This window comes from Malus domestica, chromosome 14, assembly GCF_042453785.1.
Source record: "Malus domestica chromosome 14, GDT2T_hap1".
Taxonomy (NCBI): domain Eukaryota; kingdom Viridiplantae; phylum Streptophyta; class Magnoliopsida; order Rosales; family Rosaceae; genus Malus; species Malus domestica.
In genome coordinates this window covers 6,296,748-6,324,611 of record NC_091674.1, presented here as the reverse complement: position 1 = coordinate 6,324,611, position 27,864 = coordinate 6,296,748, and the positions used below count along the sequence as shown (strand labels likewise).

Sequence of the window (27,864 nt, the reverse complement as noted above, 5' to 3'; positions counted from 1 at the left end):
TAAAAAAAAAAGTTTACATTAAAAGTTTATACTGGAAAAAGTTAGAATTTTTGGTGAATTTTTTTATTTGCAAATTGTGACATATTAAATATATTATTTATCGAACCTAAATAATTAAGATGACAGGTGCGACTGGGATTACTCAAACCACCATTTGCGCCTATCCTATGCTTTTAACAGTGTCATCTTACAACGACCGTACACCTCTAAGATAATGACTTATTTAAGTGGCAGATTCATGATTTGGATTTTCGCTGTGTTAAAGTACAAGTATTCTTGGATTTGATAAAGCATGAAGCTCGCAAAAAGAATTTTTAACTTATACACTAAGGCATTTCGTCTAATACTTGGTGTGTTTGTTGTTGTCAGTCAAACTATATCATGTACATGTCAACAAACAATGCCGAAGCGATTTGATGAGTGATATCGAGATAATTTGAGTGCATCACAACCTATAAAGATATGCCTAGCAGACATTACATCAAACATTTTGTAGGCACAAAAGAAACCCGTACTAAGCAACTGTAGAATTCTCAGAAGACTTTCATATATATATTTTCTGAACTCCGCGTAGTCCTAAGACCACCTTGGTCGTAATGTACATTCGCCTCTGACTCATCCATGCCATAATACATATTAATTTCCACAATTTTTAAGTAGTTAGAGAGTCTTTACGACAAGATGTGTTGTGTTCATTTCCTCCCTTTTGTGTTTGATTCCTCCCTCTGCAAAGTAGTTATAATTCCTCCCCTTTTTGTTTAATTCCTCCCTCTGCCAAGTAGTTACAAGGGAGGTGAGGTCAAATATAGGGCATCGTGTATAACAATAAATGCTCTTAAATACTTAAGCAACAAACTCATTGATATTTCTCAAGTAGTAAAGAACATTTACTGTTACGCCCGAATATTGTGTTTCATTCCCACTATCCATAAAATATGTTTTTACATTTTTGTTACCATCTAATTTTTATCTATGTTCTTCCGGTCGATGTATTTGATTGAGTCCGAAAGGAGACAAATATGAAAAATCGAGGCTAAAGTAGCTTGGGGAGGGAAACTCTGAACCCTAAGAGCACTTTCAGTTTAAGAAGACCCCCATGGGCAATAGGCAACTCAATTCCTTTAATTGAACAATAATTGACCAAATGCATCTCCACCTCTAAATTGAATAGCCAAGGCAATTCGTATTAAAACATTAGTATTTTTTATTTTATAAAATAATAAAAGATAACTTTATTTCGAATAAAAATAAAAAATTGTTTAAAAGTATTTGAAAATAATGAAATGTAGTATAGAGACCAATAATGAAATGTAGTATAGATTGGAAGGACATGGTTAGGGTTAGGTATTTATAGAGAAAAATAATTATAATGTTTTATATTTTTAATTAGTTTTTTTTTAATAATTTTTATAATTTTTTAATAATTTAAATTGAGACTAATGATGGCGCATAGGCAAAGCGCTAGGCTAGACAATTACTGCCTGCCTTTTCCTTTGGGCTCGCCTTGAGTCTAACTGCCCTAGTGGGCTGCAGTGTTTTGGGAAAGGGAAGAGTGGATTGAGCTACCCATCCCCAAGGCAATAAGCAACAGTGAAGTTGCTCTAATGAAAAACGACTTAAAATCGATATCCGATGAAGGTGTTAGAAATTCAAACAAAATAATATGATGTCGACAAGGAAAATGAAATTAGTAAACAAACCAATAGAAAAGGTTAGTAATTTTCGCACTCCAGTTTTCTTCATTTCCCAAATAAAAAATTGGAATGCCCTTCCAGTTAATATAAGGTCAAGCTTGAGAGGCTGCGAACCTCTTGATTTGAAATTAGCATGACGGCAGATAGCACATCTTAGTCAAACAGCGGGGAGCAATTTAGTCAAACATTTTCACACTTGACACCAACCTTTAATTCACAAATATTATCCCTCTTCTTATCCATCCCTAATCAATCACGAGAATAATTAAAACACATTAAAAATGCTCAAGACTTGCAGGGGACAACAAACCAAACCAGACTCGGCTTTTGGTCCATTGACTTCAATTTTAGTATTTTACAGAGACATAAACATTGCACCTAATTTTCATACCTCATCGCCGATTATTTGGAAGAATTTCGGGAGGTAACAAGGAAATACTAAGAGAGGAAGTGGTAAAGTATAGAAGTTGTTTTACTTGAAATATGTAGGAAAAACATATAAAAATTGAGTTCCTTTACATAAGGTACCTTTTAGCTTTCATACTCTATAACGCCTTCTTCCAGCGGGGACTCCAACCTTGTAAGCACTTCAGGAACTCCAGCAGCATCTCGTATTATCTGTATCAAACCCAGTTGCAGAATTCAAAACGTGATAAGGTATATCGCGCTACACAGCAACTTCAATATATCGAACATTAAAACGATCTTGTATGGTGATGACGAGGGAAAATGTTTCTAATGCATATGCATTACTCATACCAAATTTTTTTTCCACCTACAATTATGAGTAATGAACAGTGTACCGCTAATAGCCCCTAACCTATGCATCACTCCTCTCACTTGGTGCATCGACCATAAATCGTATGAGCGAAGCTGTTGGATGAGGTAAATCACTCAAAATTCAAATGTCTAATTTTGACTCTCCTAAACTTGTGCGCGAGGGTTTGTGGAAATAGTATTCAATTATTCGTCTGTCGATGTAGACTCTTAAAAGTCAGAAAGTCTTACATGCTAAGTAAGATTGATATATAGCAATATCCAGGGACCGTCCATATAAAAACAGTGAAAAGAGTTGAAATTTCAGAGGTAAACCTCTAAAATTCACCGTTACAACTAAACTAATTCTAAACTACACTTAAATTCTAAGGTTAGCAAAATGGTCAAGGATAAAGGGAGCAAATTTAAACTTCTTTCATCTCTTATTAAATCTAAGATAATCACGAAATACAATAATAAAGCTCAGAAAAAGGCATTGCCATTGACTTTGATAATAATATTCATGCACAATCAACAGACTAATGGAATAGCCAAGGTCGCTATCTAGTGATAAACGATGATTCTGAATACGTCATACATATTTTACCTAAAGAAAAAGCATACATCATGATTCATGCATCTACAAGTTTCACGCTCTTTACAAATGTATTTTAAAATGTAGAAAACTTTCTAGTACACACATGAAAATGCACCAGATTAAATACTTTTAGAAAGCTTAGAGGAGTCTCAATTCTTTCCCATGGCAAGGAAAGGAAAATTTATTCCAGATGCCACCAAGAAAAGGGAAAAACTTTATCTTCCTCTATAAATTAACTTCCCCATGCAAGATATTTTAACATTAATTTAGATATATTTTAAACTATTTATAACATAAACTAACCACCTGTTTTAAGTTCCACCAAGTTTTGATATTTTAAACTAAGAAGATTAATTATTTTTCATGTGGTTATGCAATTCTATTAATCATAAGTGAGATAGGGAGCCATATTTTTTACGAAGTACATCACATGTGAAACAAATTGAAGCTGAATCGCAAAATTAATACTCAGTATAATGCTTACAAGTATCTCCGTATCAAGATAGGAGATCATGAAGAGTCTCTCGAAAGATCCAGCTGCAGGCAGAAAGAAAATGATTAGCATGGATTCATATGAGAACCGGGTGAACATAGAGATAAATCAGTATGGGAAATGCTTTATTTTATCATATTGGATGGAGCATTAGCAGGGAGCGGCATATACTAATACAAATAACACAAGAGCACATAAACACTTTATAGAACTAGGCTAGCATAGAGGCGTAAAAGATGAGATTAGGAAAAATTGGATGAGGGTTATTGGATTGAGCAATAGCAAGGTGCAACATAAGCTACTACAAAATTAAACAAGGGTTATTGGATCCAATTTTTTTGTTTTTGAAACTCATAAGTACAAAGTAATTTAGCTACATTCGTCAGTTCTTGAAAACCAAATTGGATCCAAGAAGGATACCAAACAGCCCCTTAACATTCTAGATTCTAGGTTGCAAACAGATCAAGCATGCAAGAAAGGAAAAAGAAAGAGGGGAAAGAAGACAACAATTTGAAAACTGCATGCAAGATGAAATGCATCCGAGTGGAAAAAGTGTTCACTGAACAAAACAAAATATCTGCAGCAGTTGATGCCACAATGTTTGAATCTCAATCAAAAGAATCTGGTTATGGGCCATGCATTAGAGCACTTTAGTATTTAAGAAAAACAACAAAAAACATTCTAACCGACAGAGAGTAACATGAGAGACTTACATTTACAAATAGAAAGTCTCCTTCAAGATATCATACCACTACCATATTTACCATCGATGACTGTTCCCCTTGAGACTTAGGTATTAATCATTTTGAGAAGGAAGAAAAAGAAGCTCATCGTCCAAGGAAAGCAAATGTTATAGCTCTCCTAACCCCATCTAAATCAATTAACAGAGAAATAAAGGGAAAACTTCTATTATAAAAAGAAAGATCAACAAGAATCTCATTTCTAAATTTATAACTTTTGGTATATTTATAAAAAATGAAATAAATTAAAAACCTAACGGCAACACCATTTTCAGAAATTTGATTTTGACCAAGTGTCAACTAGTACCCCAAGGAAGAATATTGGTACCCTTGGATTTACAGAAAGGAGACAACAGCTGATTACAGCAATGCCAAATAGAGCACAAGTGTTGCAAATGGTAAGGTAGAGAACCTTAAGTACTTATAAGTTTATAACATAGTAGCACATGCTAAAATTAACATGCAGGGAGGGGTAGGACTCATAGGCAAAGAGAATTCCCAAGCATCTTAGCATCTTTATCCAAATAGTCAGTTTCAAACATTCATATACTGTCTTATTAAATTGTACCAGACAACAAAAGAGCACATATTCTTCTGACTATGCATTTAAAGGAGTTGATTGGAGTACTTCAAATTTCATAGATTGCAAAGAAATTCGCAAGCATCTTCTATCCCAATATTTGGTTATCCATGATTTCATATACCAGTACTGTTTCCTTGTGTATTACAAGCCCACAACATAGCAGATATTATTCAGACAATATGTTTAAAGGAGTTTACTGGAGCTAGAGATTCAACTATGCAATTAAGATAAAGAAGATAACTGGCTAAGAAAAGCATCGTACTTACGTAAAGGAACTTTCAGCCCACTGGAAAAGGCATCCCTAATAGGCAGAGGAAGTTGTTGCACTGTGTTTACAGCCTGACCAAGTGCACCTTTTAGCTGGTCTGGTATTGTCTCTTCAATAACTGTTGGCATCTCAAGAACCCCCTCAACATATTGCTCTTTCATTCGAACTGGCCCCTCCACAGTTAACTTGGTTGACAGAGTAAATTTGCTTTCTATCTGCACAGCACCAGCATGAGTTGCATAGTGAATGCTCAGAAGAAAAATTATATCAAAATTCAAAGAGAACAGACAAATAGAAGAAATGATAGGTATCATCATACCTAAATCAAAAGTATGTATTGACTATTTCTTATCTTAAAAAATACTAGCAGACTAAAATTTGTACTTCTTTCTCTCTCCCTTTCTCACTTTCATTTGCATCTAACAATCATATAACATGATTTTAATTAGATGGAAAGAATTGCTAAAATTGCTACTTTTCCTAAGTTTCCAGGAAAAAGGATGGAAAAAAGTTGCAAACTTTGGTTTACACAGATTTACCGGCTCGTCTTGTGATGTAGTACCTAAACAAATTGCACATGCAATCCAAGGTTCTGATGCAAACACGACCAACTTGCCCGAAACATACACTGTTGTTACAGCATAAATATGACTCATGTAAGTTCAATGTCCTTAAAATTGTGCTAGAGCTGTGAATTGACATGGATATGTGACAAGTGCAGTAATTATCCTGAGTGCTTCATCATATAATTGAAAGTATACAATGGTCTGAGAACTTTTAAAGAAAAAATAAATACCGAGTTCAACACTTTCAATTTTGCCGTAATCATTGCATTCCCATCCTTGATGACCACCTGCATTTTTCTCAAACTAGCCAAAGTTGAAGGAAACCTCCTGCACCAATAGAGAAATTGATTAATTGCATCAATACAGTAAGCTACCTTTTAATTCAAACTTCAAACTAATTATATACCAAAACCAAGAAGGTTTTCTGAACCAATCAAACAATGGAATCGATAAACGCGTGCAGCACTTACTCAAACAAAAATCTGGCAGCAAAAAGACCTGGGCTTCCAGATCCAAACCACTCGAAATTCCATCGTCCTTCCAAAAAAGGCGACCTGGGTAGCTGAACAAACAAGTGACCATCTCATCCAAACCAAAAAGGAAAAAATGCGGTAATGCACTGTTCAGATGTGCGCTCACGTTGTAGGACGTGGTGTTGGATTGACCCGCTCCAAAGCAGTTATCCTCTCATTCACATCAATCCGCTCCATGTCTGTTGTCTTCCCAGTGACTAAAGCCTCAAAGCCCCCAGCATCCTTAAACTGAAACACAAGGTGTCAACATTAACCCATGACAGTATCATTCGATGATGCCATGTGAGTCGCTAGAAACATGTAAATCGTATGGCTTTTTTACCTATCTCTCGTTATTTGGGATGGGAACCTATTTACCTCACCTCTTTGGACTTCTATTGAATCGAGAAATGGGTTTGCATAATCGTAACGACCCAAGTGCACAAGCGGAGCTCTACTTTAACTTTTAAGAGTTTGACTGATAAATTGAAAAGTTCTATAACAAGACATTTGCACTAATGCATTAACAAGTCCAAAAATTCGCGAAATCAAAACATATAATTTCTAGATATATTGAATGGAGCTATATTGTCAGGATTCGAACAACTTAAATTTTAATACTTTTATCACTTTTGTAATTTGAATTTCGAAAGGTGCTTTTTCAGCTATGGAGAAAGCAAATTTTGTGTTGAGGAGTATAATCTAAAAATAGCAACAAAACAGTGCCTTACATTTGCCATTATTCCGCCATGACCACTTCCTAAACAACCAATTAGTGCAAAGAGCTAAAGACTTCTCTCCTAATTAACAGATTATATATGAAAAAAAAAAGAAGATTAAAATTGCAGAGACTCACGGCGAGAAGAAGCGATTCTTTAGCGGAAAGCCTCTCCATTTCCTTAGCATAGGCAGCAGTAGCTCCGGGAACGGCCTGCTGAACCATCGCTCGGCATACGGACCGCTGGAAGCGAATTCTCCCGTCTCTGTAGCATTTCCGGCGACACTGCGGCGACGTACCGACGGAAACGAGTGCAGTGGTGGCGGTGGAAGAGAAGGCCGACGACGGCGAAGAAGACGAAGTCGAATAGCACGAGGTTATGGAAGAAAACGCAGAGAGGCGGCTCTGCACGGACGCCATTGGAGAGAGAGAAACCCTAGGGGAAGAGCTGAAAGAGGAGAAGTGTACTGTTTTGAATCGTCGGGAGAGAGGAGAGACAGGTGGGTGGTTGACGGCTGCGACGGAAGTGGGAAGTGGGAAAGCTCGTGTGTCTCTGAGGGTACTTTCGTCATTGGAAAAATAAGGTAATTCTACAGTGATGTCATAAATGTGCTCCAATGAGAAATATGATGTCAATTTACTTTCAATTTTTTCACCACAATATATTATATAGGAAATTATTTATATGTATTTATTAATATGTAATTTAGTTTGAGAAATAATTCAGGATAAATTGTAGCAATGGTCCTTCAATTTTAATCAAATTGGAGCAATGGTCACTTAACTAAAAATTCATTACTATTGGTCCCTCAACTCATTAAAACGTGTAGCAATGGTCTTTTTCGTCAACTTTGTCAAAATTTTGTCAAAATGAGTTATGTTGGAAGAACCATTGCTACAATTGGGTTACAGTTGATGAATCATTTCTCCAATTGGGTTAACGTTGAGAGACTATTTCTCCAGTTAGATTAAAGTTAAGGGACCATTGGTAATGAATTTTTAGTTGATGGACTATAGCTACACGTTTTGATGAGTTGAGAGACCAATTCTAATGGATTTTTAGTTAAGGGATCATTGCTCCAATTGAGTTAAAGTTGAGAGACCATTATTACAATTTACTTAATAATTCAATCATGTTGATGAACAAATTGGGTGGATTTTGAGTCAACATAAATGTGTTAAAGTAACCTATGCAAGAGTATTTAGGTCACTACATAATGATGATATGTAAAAAGATAAGGGTAGAGGATTCGACACGATACCTATGTGATTCACCCTTTGTTGAGCTATGTCCATGGGGTAGAGAAGTTTTCATTAATAATATATTATTTAAATTATACAAGGATTTAAACATAAGTAGAGGACTAAGCCTGGATTAGGGGTCCTAAGAGCCAAGAGTCCTTAATGTGGGAGAGGTCTTTTATAGGTGAGGAGAGTTGCCTACTCTTGTCCATGGTCGATGTGAAATTTTAGGAACGTTGTTGTAGTGTTGCCACGTGTCCTTGAGCAAGTGGGTTTCAAGTTGGAGGAAGCATGGGTGCCTAAGTAAGGATTCTTATTGAGGATTCCTAGTTGACTGACACTTGATGGTTACAAGGCTAATATAATATGGTACAAACAAGGAACAATGTAGTCATATAAGTTGTGCAGCCTTCTCGACGAATTTATAGTGTTCCCTATAATTTTCGAATAAAATTAGAATTTAGACATTTAGTTGTTATAAACACCTAAATAAAGAATCAAAAGTATTATAATGAACCTACCCAAAAAATTGTTTTCTTATTAGTATCAAAATATAATAATAAAATATGTTAAAAAAGAATGGAGATGCGGGGTATCGAACCCCGTACCTCTTGCATGCAAAGCGAGCGCTCTACCATGTGAGCTACATCCCCCTACTTGAAATTCGATACGATATTAAAATTTTATTGAAATTGCTCAGTTTTCTATTCGGCAATATAAAAGGGGATGTGCTATCCACACACACTATTTTGATAATTTTTGTCTGTTGATCTTTTTTAATTCATCCAATCTGACGCCGAAAATTAAAAAAATATTTGAGAAGTAAAATAAGATGTGTGATATCACACTCTTATAAAAACCCTACTGAGTAATAGTAACTGAGCCACCTCAAAGAGCGAGCGCAGTGAAATTCTCTGCTGCTGTTGCTGCTTATTTTCCCGCCATGGAAGCCATGGAAATCGATTCGGAGAAGAACCTCCACAGAAAGCATTCCACCTACAAATTGCTGGTCCGTACTCTCTCCCTCCCTCCCTCTCTCTCTCTCTAGAAGTACTTCTCAGATCAACTTGTTTGTTTACCGAGAAAACACACGAGAAAACAAGGGAAAGTAGAAAGATTTTCATGCTCAATCGGAAAGTTCCGTTCTTTTTCTAGGGTTTCTCAGCAACCTTTCCCGAATTACGAGCCACATCTGAATTTTTTTTGTAGCAATAAGTATGAATTATTTCTTAATTTCGATTTTTTATTGGGTTTTTATTTTCTTTGTGATTTTGTGTTAATTGCAGGACGAGAGGTTTGGGATTCAGAAGGAAATGTACAGGGGTCAACAGTACAGCCAAATATACTTCGCCCGCCTCCATATGATGAGGACCCTTCTCTATTCCCTTGTCCCTAACTGGAAACCCCATTTGCCAGGTTCTCAATTTTTTGTATTTATTCAACATTTGCTGAATTTTAGATTTCGGTTTTCCTGTTAAGTTTCGTTCTTGACGGAGTTGATGGCACGGTACCCGTAAGTTTGTCTTTGAGTTGGCTATCCGTGGAAGATAATTGGTTTTCTATAATTCATTTAAAGTTTAAATTTTTTGCATTGATTGTCTTGTTATTTATTTATTTATTTTTATGATATCTGCATATCAAATGTCTTCGTATTGAAATAGGGGTTCGGGGCTTGCAGAAAGTTAGGATTTTGATAGGAAGAATGGGGTTCAACTTTTCGTACATGTCATTGGATTAGAGTGAAGGCAGGATTTTTCTTCGGCTAGCTGTTGGGATTTTTCGTTCATTTATGTGAAAATGTGAAGTATTAGTGATTTGGTTTTCGGGTAAATGGCAATCTGAAATAATAGGGTGCTGTATGGTTTGTAGTTTGCAGAGTTTTGGGATTGGAAAGGGACAAGGAATGCATCATTGTTGGAACCCTCTACAAGCACATGAAACTCAAGCCTTGTGTTCTTGATGAATACTCTAAGACGGTAGTGTACTTGCGCAATGTTAATTATTAATTTCTGAGGTTTTCTTATTTACTGTTTATAATATTGTAAATTTTACAGAGAACTGTGACACCACTTGTCAAGCCTCATAATTTTGTGCACCCAGATGACCATCTGATTTTGGAAGATGAAAGTGGAAGAGTTAAGCTTTCTGGGAATGTGCTTTCACCTTCTGTGTATGTAACAGGTCTGTGTCAAATTAAAATATTACAACAAAGAAAAATATTTATTCGAACTGTTTCATTTTGACTGGGAAGAGTCCAAATTGCTTAACATTCTACTATGAATCAATATGTTTGAAGCATGCTGATGTAGGACAATAGAAATAGCTAGGAACACAGAAGACATCCAGGCTCACTCCGGCCTTTGGCATCACACCAAAGGTGTATTGGAGTCACTCCCACCAAAGATGTATCTATTCACTTTTTGTTTTTTAATTTAGCCCTTTCTGTAGGCTAATTGTTACATGAATATGGAAAGATCCACATTAATATAGTTTGAAATTCTAAAAACTAATTTATGACACTTGATGCATTAATTTTGTGACAAAAGAGACTTAAAAGACATGAACAGTACATGTGTAAACTGCATAAGAAACTAGAAATACCCTAATATCTTAATTTCTGGCTTGGCTCGTGCATCACATGCTCATTCTACGTTAACATGTTGATAGGGACTATTGTTGGTTTACATGGAAAGGAGACTGATGCCGGTGACTTCTTTGTCCTAGATGTTCTTGAAGCTGGATTACCACCCCAGATAGAGTTGCCACTTAAATCAAGTATAATCTGAGTTTTCTCCCTTTCTATTACTTTGCAATTTTTCTTCTTTGCAGAAATGTTTGTTCTTGGGTATTTGTTCCTTTAGACTTTCATCTTATATTTAATAATTTTATAGAAGGATCTAATGACTTTGGAATCAAAACCAGTTCATGCAAGTTGAATACTGCAAACTGTTGTAGGGATAAAGACACGTTAATTCTAGGATTATGATATTGGTAAGAAACGTACATTTGAAAAAAGGTCGAATTTATGCAAAAGTATGTTAGACAATATTGGCTATAAAAAAATATGTTTAAGGAGGAGCTACAATGTCTTGTATTTTGTTTCTCATTTTCCTCAAGTATTCTTGTTCTTTCACAATTATCTTTAGCTCTACCATTTTATACTAATTTTATTTTGTTTCACACAGGAGAAGGCAAATATGTTGTTTTTGTATCTGGACTTCGTGTTGGAAGCAGCTCTTTAAACCCTCTCCAGTTTCAGCTTCTCGTTGATCATATAACAGGACATTTAGGAGATGAGAAGGTTCATGCTGTCTTATCCTTCATTATCGTGTGCTGTGCATTATATATAAAACTGTCTTAACATACTAACTTTGTAGAACATTAAATAGGAACAAGGTATTGCAGCACAGATAGTACATGTTGTAATTGCTGGAAATTCTATTGAGGTTCCTCATGGACTTCTTAATGGACAGGTAAACCATTTAGATCTTTCTGATAATAGGATGAATATATTGTTTAATGATTTCTTATAAACTGAAAAGCCTAAGAACATAGTTTTTAAGTTTTTTAATCTTCGTTGAAATAATAAAATGGAAAGCCTAAACCTTTTGTAGTATAGTTTCTTAAATTTTCAATCGAGATGCCTGATAGGTTCATGTGTTACAGAAAAACTTAGTAAGGGCTGGTTTGGTATTGCTGGGCTTTGAAAAAAAGCTGCTGTGGGAATAAGCGGCTGTGAAATAAATCAGCAGAGTGTTTGGTAAACTTTTTTGTAAAAGTGCTTTTGGAAAAGAAAAAAAAGCAGTTTGATAGTGGGTCTTTTCATTAAAGGAGCACTGTAGCTCCGTGTGCTTTGAAAAAAAACCAGTTTTCCAAAGCTGCAAATAGCAGCTTCAGCTTTTTCCTTTGATTTCAGCTTATTTTTACAGCAACTTCCAAAATAAGCTTTTTTTTTTTTCAGTTTACCAAACACCTAAAACCCTCACAGCTTTTTTTCATGGGTGCTTTTTTTTTAAGGACCTCACTCCCAAACCACCCCTAATTCTCTTTCTAATAGTCGTTTTGTCCATTGTGGCTAGAATTTAGCGTCAAAGGATCAATCAAGGCTGTCTGAGCCAATTAAGGAGCTGGATATTTTGTTGACTCAGGTTTGTTTAATCATATAACTAGTGAATATACCTCATCTGTGCTCCTATCATGAACCACACTGCTTAATTAAACATACTTGTGCTAGATTGCTGCAGGTTTGTCTTTGGATATCATGCCTGGTATCTATGACCCTGCTAATTTTGCCTTGCCACAGCAGGTTTGATCTATATCCTTGAAAGTATGTATACATCAACTTTTCCATGCCGCAGCAGGTTTGTTATTTGCTAATATGCTTTTCCTTTCAGCCTTTGAACAGATGCCTTTTCCCTGGTTCATCAGCTTATAACACGTTCAGATCATGTACCAATCCCCATTGCTTTGATCTTGATGATGTCAGGTAAAATTGTAGATCTAATTTGACTTTTCGCATTGTTGATCAAAATTTTTGTTTTGGTATTACTTAATAGGTAATTATTTTTGACATACTGGTATTGTGGCTTTCAGGTTTCTTGGAACATCGGGGCAAAATATAGATGATCTTGATAAGTATTCAGAAGCAACGGATAAACTTGACTTTATTGAAAGGACATTGAGGTGGAGGCATCTGGCACCAACAGCACCTAATACTCTTGGTATGAATTATATCTTTTGCCTGTGTAGTTTATTGGTCACCTGAATCAATTTGTTATGTTAAATTGGTTGTTTGGCTTCGAATTCAGCTTGGCTGACATTTGTCTCCAATTTGAGACTGAACAATGAAAATAATTAGGACAATCATTTGTAATTTTGGTCTTCCTATGGGTTTATGTTTGAGTTTCTCTTGTTTTCATTATGTTTCAGGGTGCTATCCTTTCACGGATAGGGATCCGTTCCTGATCGAGAGTTGTCCTCACGTTTACTTTGTTGGTAATCAGGATAAATATGATAGTCGCTTAGTAAAGGGTATTTTCTTGTAACTTCGGTAATCATTTACTAAAAATACTTCTCATGCCAAAAATGAATTATTTATTTCTTTTCATCACTTGAATGGTCTACAAACTTCCAATTGCAGGATCTGACGGTCAGATGGTGAGACTCATTAGCATACCTAAATTCTGTGAGACGGGAGTTGCTGTTGTGGTAAGCTCTTTGATATTCGAGCATGCTGAAAGCTTCTTGAGGAATAAATTTTGATGTCATCGTGATGTTAGACGAGTTTTCATGTCTGGTCTGTTAGACAATTTCTTGCATTCATGCTTATGATGTTGGTGTTTCCCAATTATACAGCTAAACTTGGGGAATCTTGAATGCCATACACTCAGTTTCGGGACTCAGTTCAGCTCATAACAACAAGGTACAAGGTTTGTCAATTACAGTTCTGACTTCTTTGTAATTTGCCTCCAGTCAATTTTCTCATTACAGGTGATAATCAAGGAGATGTAGAAGTAAGTTTTATAAAACTTCCATTTTAGATTAGAAAGAAGATAACTGGCTCTTTCTATAAGATCAAGTGATACAAATTCTGAAATAACATGAATTATGACGCTTTATGGCACGATCCTTCATCTTTACAATACACACGCTAATTGATTTTTAGTTGAAAATAACTAGAAGTAATCTCATAGGCGCATTGATGATTCAAAACTCGTTTCGATGTACTTTTAACTAATCCAACATGCTTGACTATATTATGTTGACGCTATCAGTATTTGAAGTTCTGGAATATTTTACGTGCGTTAAAAGAAGTCTATACCATTGCATGGAATTTCTTGAACATTTGGAAGTGCATGCCCAGAAACCAACCTTAAGACGCTAACTGAAATATTCTCAATTAAAATTCGAAATTCGTAATTTCAGGCTTAGGCTTCTGAAGACATCCTCTAACAGCATTTGTGGAGATCCATTGAAAAGAAATCCGAATGGATGGAATCTGCGGAGGCAGTATATTTGTTTCTTATTGTAACATTTGCTTGTAGAATATCTTTATATATGTTCTACAAAGGTGTAATATTTATTGTATTTATTTTCAATTAGGCATTAGATTTCCTTAGCTACTTCTCTCACTTTATGCAAATAACTTCACTACCCGTTTACTTTTTCGTTACATGTTAATTCATCCTTACATGACAATGTGACATTATTTTAGGGAATTGTTATAGCACTTCAAAAATGTTATTTGACCCTCCAAACTTTCTATAATTAGAAAGAAACATATACTTGTGAGGAGTGTAGAATGAGATTTTTGGAGTACTAATAATAATTCCCTTATTTTAGTGTGCAAAAGTCATAATTCAAATTGTTTATTCCCGTTATCATCGCCTACAAATCCATCTCTAGAAAAAACTATTTGATTTAGAGATTATTTAGTCATCTGTATGAATTGAACAAGTTGACGAAACCCTGAGGACATTGCTTGTTACCATAAATTTAGATGTGTTCAACACATAAGAATAGCTAAACAATCTCTTTTTTAGAGATGATCTTTAGATGATGATAACGAGACTTGTTCGGACACATGGTTTATGGCCCAACTCCTCACCAATCCACTATTATTACCGTTACTTGACCCAAAACCCGGAACCAGATCCAACTTTGTCACCACCACATCATCTACAAAATTTGTGTCAGGATTGAACATGGGAACCCTAAACCATATATAATTATGCCAAATTGGAATTTTTGTACTCCGAAATATAATCACATGCCCACAAATCATAATGCACTGCACCTCCAGGCTCCTCTTTGTCTCTTATAACGGCTATATTTCCCCCACTCCCCCAATTATTCAAATAATTCCCCCAAGTCCTAATCCCAACGGTCCAATTTCCACAAATACAGTATTAGCACTAAAAACACATACATATAATTATAAAGCTTCCACATTCCAATTTTACGTACTATCTTTCTCACAATATCTCTCTCGTTTTACAAATTTACAATGGAAGCTATCACTACGACTACTCCTTGTACTACTGCTGCTGCTGCTGCATCCGCAAGTGTTCAACATGTGACCAAGAAGTCTTCCGACGAGCTGCTGAGGAAATTTGCGGATTCCGGGGACGAGGCTGAGGTTCCTGCGAGGAAACAGCTGGCGGTGAGGGTGTCGAAGCGTCGGAAAAGAAGCCGGGTGAACGGGGATGGGGATCAGCAGTGTCAGAGCCCGTTGAGTGGGAAGAGTGGGTTGGTGGAGAGGAGGTCTCTGCTTCCTGCTGGGACTAAAAGCAAGGCGTTGTTTAGGAAAATTGGGATTCATGGCGGCAGGGCTTCACACCTCAGGGCTAGGGATATCAGGAACAAGTCCCTCTTTGGCACAATTCACAAGGTTAGATTTTTGTTATTTTTGTATTTATTACATTACATAAAATGTGTTTTGATACCAGCGATAGTTAGGAAGGGAGTTTCGTACTGGGTACATTGGATGAAAAAGTAAATGCTTATACTCACACATAGATATGAGATTATGAGGTCCTGCATTGATTGTCCTTTTCTCCAATATCACTTGTGAAAAAAAAAAACTAATACCGCTTTAGTTCTTTTGTCCTAAATCGTAAACCCTAAACCCGAAAACAGTGCATCAGTCCTTATGTGATCTGAGGCATATAGAAAGCATTAGTAGAGCAGGGTCCAACATCCTCCCCAACCCCATCATCTGTAGATTGTTCACTAGGGTTTAGGGTTTTACAGCATCTCTGTGGTGCAGCCTGTTGGACATGTTGGTAAAGCTGTCACTAGCTTGGTCCAATTTGCCAGCTAACTAACCAACCTGCCTATCTCTTTTTTTTTAGGGAATTTTAACGAAAAGTTCTTGGTATTATTTACTTTAACGAAAAATCATATTTTTACACTAAAAAGTCAATTCTGGTATTATTCACTTTACCCTTTATTTTGTCCTTATCGTTAAAACTCAAAATTTTCAAGCTATTTTCATTAGTTTTCCTTTTTTATTAAGGGGAGAGGAGGGGAGGGTAAAATAGTTAAATCTTGCATATAGGAATCTAAAAATTTCGCAACGGTTATATCTTACATGTAACTCGTACTATTGAATGAGACTTAACATTATAGTCGGACTTATTTTTTTTCATTGATAAAGACTTGTGAACTTTTATATTGTTACAATTTACAAGTGGGAATGAAAAGTCAACTTATATATTGATGCTTTTTTGTGTTTGTCATGATGTTATGTGCAGACATGGAGAATGGCCATTGAAGGAGCTTCAAAGGTTTTCATGGAAAAGCATTACAACAGGCACAAGCGTTTGATCAATGACATTGTCTAGCTCAACGAACAAACACCCTCTTAGTATTAATCTGATCGTCCATTTTTAGAATGTGGTTCAAATTCATTGTATATTAGTATAAAGATGCCTTTTTATTATGAATTTTATCGGTTTGGTATGAAGTTTTAGTTTCCTAACACAATCGGTTCAGTCTAATTTCAACCCAAAATCCAAATCATACCCAATAAGACGAATATTCAAACCGAACCGTGTCCACCTCTACTAATAAAAATTCTCCACCTCCTCTATATAGCAGAGATGGGAGTTTCCCAACCCAATTTGTTGGCCAAATAAAAGAGCAGCACTTGTACATGTGACATTGACCATAAGGAGACAGCACAACCGTCTGATGGGGTTCATGGAGTCAAATCTGATCTCATCCGTGGCAACAACGACGTCTTTAATCTCCAACTGCACCATCATCCCATGAATGCCTCTCTGTGTGTGTTGTAGTGGATTCATCATCTTTCTAGATTATCACAGAGAGAGAGAGAGAAGGCAACCTGAATAGTGAATGCTGTGACAGAAACGAAAAAGCCACTGTTGCTCACATGCTGCATGTGTTATGGAGACCCTTTAATTTTTTATTAATTTCTTGGAAAGCAACATGCCGTCCCTCCCTCCTCCTACCTCCGCTGCATTTCCTCCGTTCATAAAAAAGGACAAAGGTTGGTTTCCAGAAAAAAGGACAAAGGTTGATTTCCTGATAAGCATTACATTTCATGGTTACACCTGACCTACCCCGATCACTCACACGTGTTCTCTAGGGTTGGATATCATATCATGATTATGATCGAATATTTTGTCCAAAAAGTCACAATTATTTATTTATTTAATTTACATATATATATATATTTGTAAATTAAATAAATAAATAATTGTGACTAATTTTAAATAGTTGGATATAATTGGGGAAGATAAGTTGTAGTGCTTATTATTATTATTATTCATAAATTTAATAAGTTGTAAAGAAAAAGAAAAGAGAGTTGCACATGCATTGCATATGGGATGGGATATTGTAATTTGTTGCAATCTAAAGGTTTTATGATGCTAAAAGGAAGCTTCGTACGTTTCCAAAAAAAAGAAGAAGGGAAGCTTCATACAATATCAATTTCAGAGGGAGAGGAGGAGGAGGCATAGACTTTGTCATTGTTTAAGGTCAACATGCAATTTGCTACACCCCATTTATAATATTATAGCTAAAAGAGAAAATCACACTTTTGAAATCTGTATTGGCTAATCAATGATGCTCTTTAATCATATCAGCAATTGTGTACATGCTATGTAAGTGTTAAGCATGAGCAGAAAGTGAGATAAAAACTTTTTTAATAGTTCAAAACTTGATCTTTAGTTCGACATAAATGTTCATGATAAAAATTCAGGCTACAAATACATATAAAGTAATTGTTTTTGTTGAGGAAATTTTGTTTTGACAAAGCAATATTGATTGCTTTAATTCCAACTTAGAATTTGGGTGTAAGGAGATGTTATACTACTCCAACTAACTAGCGTAATTTTGTTTGGTTATACAAGGATTATATCTTGAGCTACTAGCCCTCTTAGACCTACTCCAATCCTTGAAGTAAAACTCAAATTTTAGGTTCTAAACCCACCTAACTTGCTCCAAACCCTTGCGCAAAAATGAGTTTTGGGTTAAAACTCATTTTTGGGCACATTTCGCCCAGGATTTAGCTAGGGTTAGTGGGCTAGCCCACTAGTGCGAGTAGATGCGCCCAACATAAACCAAGCCACAACAAATTTGACGTGCCCAACGCCCCAACTCACAAGGCGCTGACAATGCGAGGGTCCCATGCACATAGGTGTATCGGTCACCAGTCTAAGCCCAACGACTCTTTCTTTCATCAAACGGTTGTGGTTAATTGGACGTTGGTTAATCTAATGGTTCAAATTTAATTTATTTAATTTTTAGTTTGATATTTATATATTCATTGAATCCAATTGCTAGAATAATATGATCAAATCTAACGGTAAAAACACCTAGCAGTCCAAATTTAAATTCAACGCCTAAAATACTTAAAAGAATTATTTCATAGTGTTCCATGAGTTTCATGGTGTCGATTTAGTATTTTTCAATATTCATCGGAAATTAAATATTTTTAAGTTAAAATGTTCATAAAATTAAATTAGAATAATCTAAATAATTTTTTTTTATAAAAAAAGTTAATTAAAAAAATAGCTTAAATTCATTTTTAATAATCTAGGGCTAAAAATTTAATTCACGGTGGGAACTAAAAATTGCATATGAGTTAAACCTAAATTTTCAATGTTAAAAAGTTTATGTTTTAAGACAAGGGTTAGAGATGGTCGGAGTAGGATTTTCACCCATCCTAATCTTTCTCCCATTACATCTCCTCCTATTTGAACATTTACAGTTAACCCATGTCAACGTTTTGTGTTCATCTTTTAATAGACAGAAGAAGACAAAAAACAATTTGTGAGGAGAGGGATGGAAAGGGATGTAAATAGGAGAGGAGAGAATCCTACTCCGAGATGAACTTAGCTCCTTATAAAATACTTTTAGTTTCACAGTTACACTTACATTTTTTGAAATTGTTCAAGAATTAAATAAAACTAGAAATTTAGAGAAAAAGACAATTTGGTGATAGTGAAATGTATAATGTGAGAGGTGAGACCCCACAAAAGAAAATATTTTGAATTCTATAAAAAACAAAAAAAGGAAACAAAAACAATTTGAAAACAATGTTTTGCCAAATCCGCTTTCGTCATCACACCAGTGGCATTTCCGTCAATTTACAAACACCATTTCGAAAAAACAAAGAAGAATAGAGTGCTTCTCACACGCTTTCGTCAACTTTCCCCTTCCCTTCCACCCAGTCCTGGTTGCTCTGCAAAACCTGTCTCTCTCTCTCTCCCCTCTTTCTCTCTCTAAACACACAGAGAGAAGGACAGAGGAAGACTCAGAAAAACCCACAGACCCTTTGAACCTTTTGTCTCAAAAATCACAACTCCTTTTGGATTTTGCCAATCCTCCAAAATCTTCCCAAAATTTGAAACTTTATTGAAAAACAAGCGACCCCAAATCTTTAATTTTCTCAAAGAGCACCAGAAATCCACGAAATGGTTGTCGGATTACAGAGGAAAGTAGCAGTTGTCGGGTTTGTTGTTGGGAAATGAGGGATGTTTTCGTGGCTGGCAAGGATAGCGTGTACGTGTTGGAAGCCATTGCGGAGATATGCCCGTATGAACAAGGATGAGGTGGACGACTCGTCGTTGGAGGACCCTTTGCTGTGGTGCAGAAGCCTCGACAGGCACAGCTATGGAGAATTCTCGTTCGCTGTCGTGCAGGCCAATGAAGTTATTGAGGATCACAGCCAGGTGGAGACCGGCCGAGACGCCACCTTTGTTGGTGTTTATGACGGACACGGTGGACCTGATGCTTCTCGCTTCATTAATGACCATCTCTTTCTTCATCTCATGAGTGAGTGAGCCAGAGCCCCTATTTTCTTGGTTTTTGGATTCTTTTCGTTTCTTGGGTTTTTATTTTCCTGTTTTGATTCGAGCGATATTCTAATTTAATCTAAACTGCGGGGATTTGAACTTGTGTGGTGAGCCGAGCACACTGCTTTAGTCAACTTTGCGGGCGTAGCGTCTGCTTTTTCTTGGGATTGTTGGAGTTGTGTGTTTTGATGGATTGTTTGGGATTTGTGGATTTGTGTTTTTTGAAAGGTGTTGTCTTTGATGTTGTTGTTTCTTTTAAACTTAAATGTGAATTGTATGTTTGTTTGATGGTCAATTGGTTTAAAGCAGAGTCTTGGATTTTTCTCTACTGGGTAAATTTTTGTCAGTCGAGTTTGTCTTGATGATGCTGAAATATACACAGCGCTGTTATTTGAAAGGTTTAATTTATTTGTGCTAAATAAAAATCAGAAGAGAGAATCGGTTCCATTAATGGACTCGATCGGAGGTTGTTATGTTTATCTTTTTGGTTCTGCATAGTTCGAGTAGAGTTGAATGTACAATTCTGTGAAATTTGAAATTTTTGTTTCTTTGATACATTGTCTTTTCCCTTCCACACTGGAGTCAAAGGCCCTTTTTGATATGCCAATAGAGAGCCTTTTAGCTATATGTGATTGGGGAAGTGGAAGAGGAAGATAGTTTAAGAACACGGGCGCTTGCCACGCTTCTGTTGCAATACTGCTTATTTTTTGTACTCTATGCTTCCCCCTCCATTTGCAGTTGTTCTGTACACCATGTACTTTTGGATTTTTCCAATCGCAACTTATTTAAATGTTTTTGTTACAGGACATGCTCAAGAAAAGGGAACCATATCTGAAGATATTCTTAGAAGTGCCTTTTCTTCGACGGAGGATGGGTTCCTTACTCTTGTGCGTAGGACTTGTGGAATAAAGCCATTAATGGCAGCAATTGGGTCTTGTTGTCTGGTTGGAGTTATCTGGAGAGGAACATTGTATGTTGCTAATCTAGGAGACTCTCGAGCAGTAATTGGTTCTATAGGTAGATCGAATAAGATAGCTGCTGAACAGCTAAATAGGGAGCACAATGCAAGTATGGAGGAGGTTAGACAAGAACTCAGGTCCTTGCATCCAGATGATTCACATATTGTTGTTATGAAGCATGGCGTTTGGCGTATCAAAGGCATCATACAGGTTTACTCACTTTCCGTCTCTCTTTAATTGACTTGCTTGGTTTTGTCACGTCACGTTATTTGTTGCATATATAATTATATGTGTGTGTGTGTATAGATATATATATATATATATATATATATATATATATATATATATATAAATATGCATGATCCCTTTTTTTCTTTATCTGTTATTGCCTGCTGTCGTCAATTTTTGGATAGAATTATAGTTTATAAAGCTATTGCATACTTGTGTAATTACGTATGTTTTACTTTTTTGTATTGTCCTGGTACCTAGTTTCCAAATCTGGTCTTATATCTAGCTTTTGGAGATATTTTCTGTACTTTTCTCAACTTCCTTCTGTTAATGATACCCACTTTCTATAACGAGTCAATTTGTGATTTCTGACTTACGAATTATGTAATCACCTTAACATGAATGTCCAGAATGCTTAAGGATTGCTTTAGTATCTGCACATGCCCCGTCAAGATGCGTGTCTGTTAGCAAACACAACTGCATACATTTCTTCCGTTACTTTTCGGTCCAAGTAGAATCAGTGTTTGTAGTTGCATCAGTCATGTATCTCGTAGATGCTGCAGGGCTAGGTTTTTGTGTTGTATTTCTTCATTACACGCATGTTTAACATTTTCACTTCCCCACAGCAGTTGCTTAAAATCAACTGGTATGCACATTCAGCATTCAATTCCTGTGTTAGGTACTAACTACAAATTTTATTTGCCAGTTAGATAACATCGTTGACAAGTTATTAGTAATTACTTAAATTTCTCTTTACTTGCTTGCTGTCAGGTGTCTAGATCTATCGGTGATGCATACTTAAAGAGGCCAGAATTTTCTCTTGATCCTACGTTTCCGAGATTCCACCTATCTGAGCCCCTTGGCCGGCCTGTGCTAACAGCAGAACCATCTGTATGCGCTAGGGTTCTACAACCCAATGATAAATTTGTAATATTTGCATCCGATGGGCTATGGGAGCATATGACAAATCAGGAAGCTGTGGAGATTGTACAAAATAATCCTCGAGCAGTATGTTTTTTTTTTCCTTCTAATACCTCTTTCGTCTTTTTGTTTTATGCTTTTATTATCGAGATCCCAATCGTTCTTTCTTCTGTTGGTTTTCAAAAATGTCAGGGAATTGCAAAAAGGCTTCTCAAAACAGCTTTGAGCGAGGCAGCTAGGAAAAGGGAGATGAGATATGATGACCTTAAGAAGGTTGGAAAGGGAGTTAGGCGGTTCTTTCACGATGACATTACGATTGTTGTCATTTTTATAGATCACGATTTACTGTTGAAGAACCAACCCGCGCCTGAGCTTTCCGTAAGAGGGTTCATTGACACTGTTGGACCGTCAAGTTTTAACATGTTCAAGGATTGATATGATGTGAAGTCAGTATAACACCCAGTAACTCGATTGGCTGGGTCTGGTTTTAAGAAACCAGCTTCAGCAAGTTTTATTCTCCTTCAACATTTTTCTAACATTGGGTTGTTTTCTTCCAGTTTTTCTTTTATATAAACTGATTTCTTTCCATAAAACTATGCACCCTAGGCAAAGCTATGGACAAGCTTCAGATTTTTTTCGAGGTTCATAAGTTGGAGTCTGTATACACCCGAAAGCTGTGCAATGTTTTTCGATTTAATAAATCCGTTCTTTGTTACGCCTCTTCAGTTACTGTAAGCGTTTTAAGAATGTGAAGCCAGCTGAGTACTGCAACGCTTATTCGTCCTGTTTGATGAGTTGTATCTTTATGAACAAGTTGCTGGAAAATCAATGGTGTAAATCTGAAATGCAGAATTCTGGAGCTATCTTGTTTTATAATGCAGACCATTACTTTGAAATCTTTCAATTTGTTGTGTTCTTGTTTGTTTTATCAGAAAGAATGATTACTTGGGTTGCAAGTGAAGACATCTTCATCGTATGCTTTGTTGTCTACCATTATTCGGTAAACCTATCACTTTCAGATTTCGTCAAAATTAATTGTAATAACAACTATCCCCACCATGGTTCTGTTGGCGGCTAAAAGTTGGTGACTCGAGGCCTCACTAGTGGGATAAATGCTTCTCTATCCGGTGTCACTACCCCTCTTCGTTTCTCTCTTGTCACAAAGAGGAGGCTAGTGACACCGAGGCAGTGATGCTTTTCTCGACAATCAAGCACAAAGTCAGTAGGTCTTGGCTTTAGCCATGTCATAAAAAGGACAGCATCAAAGATTCCAAATGCTAATGAGAAATTGGAATCATTTTATGCACTAAATTTGCATCATGCAACCCAAGGGCCCGAGTTTGATTCTCGTTTCTTCACTGTGATTCATAATAAAATAAAGGCTAATTAGTTGAAATGCCCCCTAAAACTATCATTGAGTTTTAGTTTACCCTTTAAAACTGGTTTTGTCTCACATTACCCCCTGAAACTGACATTTTCAACTTTTTTATCTCACTTTACCCACTTCTGTTAATGGACTGTTAAATTTAAGGGTATTTTAGACATTTAAGTTTTTACACTTTTATTTACCTCTAGCCCCCACACTAAACAAGTATCGATTTTCTTTTGGACAACTCTAATTCAAACGCATAAATTTTGGGTATTTTTAAAAATAAATTATTCAATCAATAGAAAAATTCCGAGCAACAAAATCATTGTATTAACCAAAATAAGGGTTACATTTGTTCGTAGTCATTTCACTTGCAAGACATACATGTATTGGCTTGAAACTTTGCAATTGAAAAATATTCATTACAACAAATCATTATACCATTAAGCTATCCTATCCAAAATACTTCCCAAACCCAAAAAAAAAAAAATCATTTAAAGCAAATGTGCACAGTTTGAAACAAAAAAAAAATTCACATTGTTGAGCACTGATTTCACTAGGCATGAGCTTGTTCAAACTGTGCACATTTGCTTTAAATGATTTTTTTTATTGGTTTGGGAAGTATTTTGGATAGGATAGCTTAATGGTATAATAATTTTGTTGTAATGAATAATTTTCAATTGCAAAGTTTCGAGCCAATACATGGATGTCTTGCAAATGAAATGAGTATATGAACAAATTTAACCCTTATTTTGGTTGATACAATGATTTTGTTGCTCGGAAATTTTCTATTGATTAAATAATTTATTTTAAAAAATGCCCAAAATTTATGCGTTTGAATTAGAGTTGTCAAAAAATAAAATTAAGACTTGTTTAGTGTGTAGGCTAGAGGTAAATAAATGTGTAAAAACTGAAATGTCCAAAATATCCTTAAATTTAACAGTTCATTAATAGAAGTGGGTAAATTGAGACAAAAGAGTTGAAAATGTTAGTTTCAGGGGGCAAAGTAAGATAAAATCAGTTTCAAGGGGTAACTGAGACTCAATGGCGATTTTAGGGGGCATTTCGACTAATAAGCCTAAAATAAAATGTTTCATCATACTTGGAAACAAGCATAATTTGGAAGCATAAGCAGCCGACAACACGGCAGAAAATTGGAATTCGATTATTAGTTAAGCTTAAAATTGGAATTCGATTATTAGTTAAGCTTGGGCAATATTATTCCTAAATAGAATTCCTACTACTTGTCTGATTTTATAAACCGTTTTTCCAACTGGATTTGGGAAACATTTTCCGTTTGGGGCACTAACTATATCTATCTATCTATATATACGCATGTTCACGCATTATTGCCTTTCATCTAAGTTGCATTCATTCACTCTCTTTGCTTTCTGCTTTCCTAATTGCTTGTTTATTGTTTCCTGTTTTAGTCATGGCTCTAAGAAACACTGTTGCCGTGAGTTTCATCATCATGATGATTTTCTTTGGTGCTTGTTCCGCTACCGTTTATACGGTTGGCGGCGATTTGGAAGGGTGGACTGATAGTGGCGCGGTTGATTACAACGAGTGGGCTTCATTGAAAAAATTCTATGTGGGCGACGAGTTCATATTTAATTACAAACATGAATATGATTTTGTGATGATAGTCACTCAAGCAGATTATGACTATTGTATTCCATCACTTCCCCTATCTCATTACGGTACCTTTACCGCCTTAACTTTTGATATACCGGGCACCTACTATGTTATTTGTGGTGAACCTGGTCACTGCAAAGCCGGCCAAAAGATTAAAATCAAGATCAATGCCCTCGAAATAGAAGATGCAGTAGTTAGTCCAAGTCCCTCTCCTTCTCCATCCTCACCATCAGGTTCTCCTCCTAATGCTAAAGCCATGTCACCAAGCTCAAAAATCACACGACCGCTCCCGGTTCTTAATCTTGTGATGGTCGGTGCGGCTGCTACCGCGCTTCTTATGTTGGTGGCTTGGGTTTCGCATTTTATCTACAGCCGTTTAAATGAATCCATGTTCCAAGCCGAAAAGAGTTGCCAAGTTGTTTAAATGTATTCTTTATTTTATTCGGATTTAAAGTAAATGAATTTGTACTTTCATTAGTTTTGGTTGTTTTCTATATACACTCTGGTTCAACTTACATATATGAAAATATTTCTTTTATATGCAATTGTTAGAAAATGTGATTCGAAAGATTATGGGCTGTAAGATGTATATGCAGTATATGTAAAGCAGTGAAGAAAAATTCTATCAAGTTGGAGATGATCTTCAAATCATTGTAACATGATGATCGTTGTGGAAGATTGACTGTCGTTATGTATTTCATAGTGGCATAATTGAAAAAATTGTCACCTTCTTAAATACAATGATTGACGGAAGATATCTAATTGTGAGACTTCATTATATTGATGAAGATAAAAGTAAAAAGGACATGGATATTATTGGAGTTCGATTCGTGCCTTTTTGTTTGAATGATCGGATTCAAACAAAGGAGGCGTCCCAAAAACCTTTTCGTGTCCTTGAAATTTGACACTTACGGTGCGTAAGAGGTACATGTAGAATTGTCCATCAGTTGTTCATTGACTTGGCATGCATATATGCAGGCCGCGAGGATCATTCATTTCTTACATACTTTGGCATTATAAGGTTAGTTTATGCATTAATCTAGATCACTGAAGTATGATTCTAGATACATGTTATTAATCTAGATCACTGAAGTATGATTCTAGATACACGTTTCTGTGAAATACATGATCAATTATATACAAATGTGCAGTTAGTTTTAAATAACTAATTGTGGTGTTTTCAATTTCTTATGGAAAAAAAAAATAAGAAGAGGAATTGTTTAATTTCAACCTGCATTAATCATCTGTTTATATTAGTATGTGGCCAAGAATTTGTTGGCATGATTTATAATATGTTACATGTATGACTGTTCATTTATAAGTAATTAATTGAGATACTGAAGCATGAAGATATATTGTAAAATTGTCGCTAATTGCATAATTAGGAATGATGAAAATGCCATGATATAATATTCTTTGTATGCTTTTATGCTTAAAGACCTTCATGTAATCTGAGTTATCTTTGTGTCAATCGGTTATGTTTGCACATAGATGGATGAAACGATATGACTGTTAGCTGACACCGCATGCATATCCCTACAAGTAAGATTTTACTTATGTTTTTTTTTTTTTTGGAAAGATTTTACTTATGTTAGGCATATCATGGAGATCCATCTAAAATCCATGTTTGACGTTGACTCTTTCTTGAAGAGAATTGTTTGTTACCAAGTGAAATTTTATAGTTTAAAAATTTGTATCATCTACAATAAGTGCAGAACGGCCATTGTGGTGTACTGGGTTTAGATTGGATGTTAGATGTGGTTCTGCCAACTCGTAGCAGTTCTTGGAAAAGTTCCTTTTGCGTAAAGGAATTGCATCTATATAATTGATGCAGTTAATCCCTATTAGGCAGATGTGCAAGGCCATAGTGAATTATCTCAGAGTCTTAATTAAGTGAGTTAATATGATCTTTGAGTTGTACAGGATAGTTTCGTATGAATGGAAACTATGTCTAATGGAAACCACAAAACTTGGTTTGCCATAAATCGTGAATTGTCAGGACTAAAAGCCAAGTCCTGCAGAAAGACGTGATGTTGCTTATTTAGTAAGCAATGGCAACCAATGAGTGTGTTTTATCAATGGTTACTCATGGTAAGAAAGATTTTGTGATAACAAAAGAAGATACTGTATTCAAATTAAATATTTGAACTTATTTTAGATGAGTTATTATCGTCTTGAAATGACGATGATTGGATTAAAAGTGTGGGGGTCTTTTTGAAAGAAATGACAAGACACTAAAAGTGTGGGAGCATTTTGCAAAATACGTTAGACCCAATATGGCTTTATAATAAGCAAGCGTGGCCTTGGATATTTTCATGTTAGTCATGTATGAAACCAAAGCCAATTCCCTTGAGAAGAATTAGACTCCGGAAGTTTGGGAATACCTTGCAATGATAAGAGTTTAGCTTTCTCTTGTTACTAGTCATAGCAAGGAAGAATCAAATGAATTTAAGATTAACATTCCTTGGTGGGGATTCTAGTCCCATGATAATTTAAAAGCTCAGATGATAAAGTGTGAAAGCCTGTAACAGCTTAGTGAGGCCTGAATGCCTAAGAAGAAATATAAAAGGCTATCTTAGTTGTTTCTTACTTCTTAAATTACAAAACATGATCAATTTAACGATAATGTTCGAAATTAATCACAATCAAAGAATTGTGGGGTAACTTATCTATTTTGAGATATGAGATTTACTTAAGAAGAATGGAAATGTAATTTGCTAATTGAATGAGACAATCAAAATGTCATCTCTTATAATG

The 27,864-nt window shown here is 35.7% G+C and overlaps 5 protein-coding genes and 1 non-coding gene across 9 annotated transcripts; 4 read left to right on the top strand and 2 right to left on the bottom strand.

Moving 5' to 3' along the window:
- Positions 1 to 1,986: 1,986 nt before the first annotated feature.
- Positions 1,987 to 7,519, bottom strand: LOC103454258 (probable plastid-lipid-associated protein 13, chloroplastic). 2 transcript variants are annotated; one of them, XM_008393850.4, is made up of 7 exons: positions 7,067 to 7,519; positions 6,338 to 6,459; positions 6,169 to 6,252; positions 5,929 to 6,025; positions 5,131 to 5,347; positions 3,533 to 3,585; positions 1,987 to 2,312 (listed from the first exon to the last, which is right to left on the bottom strand). In XM_008393850.4, the coding sequence occupies exons 1-7, from the start codon at positions 7,346 to 7,348 to the stop codon at positions 2,226 to 2,228; spliced, it is 942 nt and encodes a 313-aa protein (XP_008392072.3). In that variant the 5' UTR covers positions 7,349 to 7,519; the 3' UTR covers positions 1,987 to 2,225. The 2 variants fall into 2 exon arrangements, with proteins under 2 accessions (XP_008392072.3, XP_008392074.3); XM_008393852.4 differs by having other exon boundaries at positions 5,127 to 5,347; positions 7,067 to 7,479.
- Positions 7,520 to 8,750: 1,231 nt separating this feature from the next.
- TRNAA-UGC (transfer RNA alanine (anticodon UGC)) lies at positions 8,751 to 8,823 on the bottom strand. Its single transcript has one exon. It is a non-coding gene; the product is annotated as a tRNA-Ala (tRNA).
- A 200-nt stretch (positions 8,824 to 9,023) lies between these two features.
- LOC103454327 (DNA polymerase delta small subunit) lies at positions 9,024 to 14,325 on the top strand. Of its 3 annotated transcripts, none has more exons than XM_029092929.2 (15): positions 9,024 to 9,179; positions 9,457 to 9,586; positions 10,040 to 10,146; positions 10,225 to 10,351; positions 10,895 to 10,945; positions 11,356 to 11,471; positions 11,560 to 11,643; positions 12,250 to 12,318; positions 12,405 to 12,476; positions 12,565 to 12,656; positions 12,764 to 12,891; positions 13,100 to 13,201; positions 13,311 to 13,378; positions 13,526 to 13,592; positions 14,096 to 14,325. In XM_029092929.2, the coding sequence occupies exons 1-14, from the start codon at positions 9,114 to 9,116 to the stop codon at positions 13,583 to 13,585; spliced, it is 1,272 nt and encodes a 423-aa protein (XP_028948762.2). In that variant the 5' UTR covers positions 9,024 to 9,113; the 3' UTR covers positions 13,586 to 13,592; positions 14,096 to 14,325. The 3 variants fall into 3 exon arrangements, with proteins under 3 accessions (XP_028948762.2, XP_008392150.3, XP_028948761.2); XM_008393928.4 differs by having other exon boundaries at positions 10,838 to 10,945; XM_029092928.2 differs by having other exon boundaries at positions 10,838 to 10,945; positions 13,526 to 13,599.
- A 549-nt stretch (positions 14,326 to 14,874) lies between these two features.
- On the top strand, positions 14,875 to 16,652 carry LOC103454256 (uncharacterized). The gene is made up of 2 exons (XM_008393848.4): positions 14,875 to 15,560; positions 16,426 to 16,652. The coding sequence occupies exons 1-2, from the start codon at positions 15,177 to 15,179 to the stop codon at positions 16,513 to 16,515; spliced, it is 474 nt and encodes a 157-aa protein (XP_008392070.3). The 5' UTR covers positions 14,875 to 15,176; the 3' UTR covers positions 16,516 to 16,652.
- A 2,590-nt stretch (positions 16,653 to 19,242) lies between these two features.
- LOC103454257 (probable protein phosphatase 2C 68) lies at positions 19,243 to 23,007 on the top strand. Its single transcript, XM_008393849.4, has 4 exons — positions 19,243 to 19,975; positions 20,800 to 21,164; positions 21,954 to 22,190; positions 22,296 to 23,007. The coding sequence occupies exons 1-4, from the start codon at positions 19,675 to 19,677 to the stop codon at positions 22,536 to 22,538; spliced, it is 1,146 nt and encodes a 381-aa protein (XP_008392071.3). The 5' UTR covers positions 19,243 to 19,674; the 3' UTR covers positions 22,539 to 23,007.
- Positions 23,008 to 24,904: 1,897 nt separating this feature from the next.
- LOC103431008 (blue copper protein-like) lies at positions 24,905 to 25,531 on the top strand. Its single transcript, XM_008369156.3, has one exon. It carries the CDS (start codon positions 24,905 to 24,907, stop codon positions 25,529 to 25,531), a length of 627 nt encoding a protein of 208 aa, XP_008367378.3.
- The last annotated feature ends 2,333 nt before the right edge of the window (positions 25,532 to 27,864 follow it).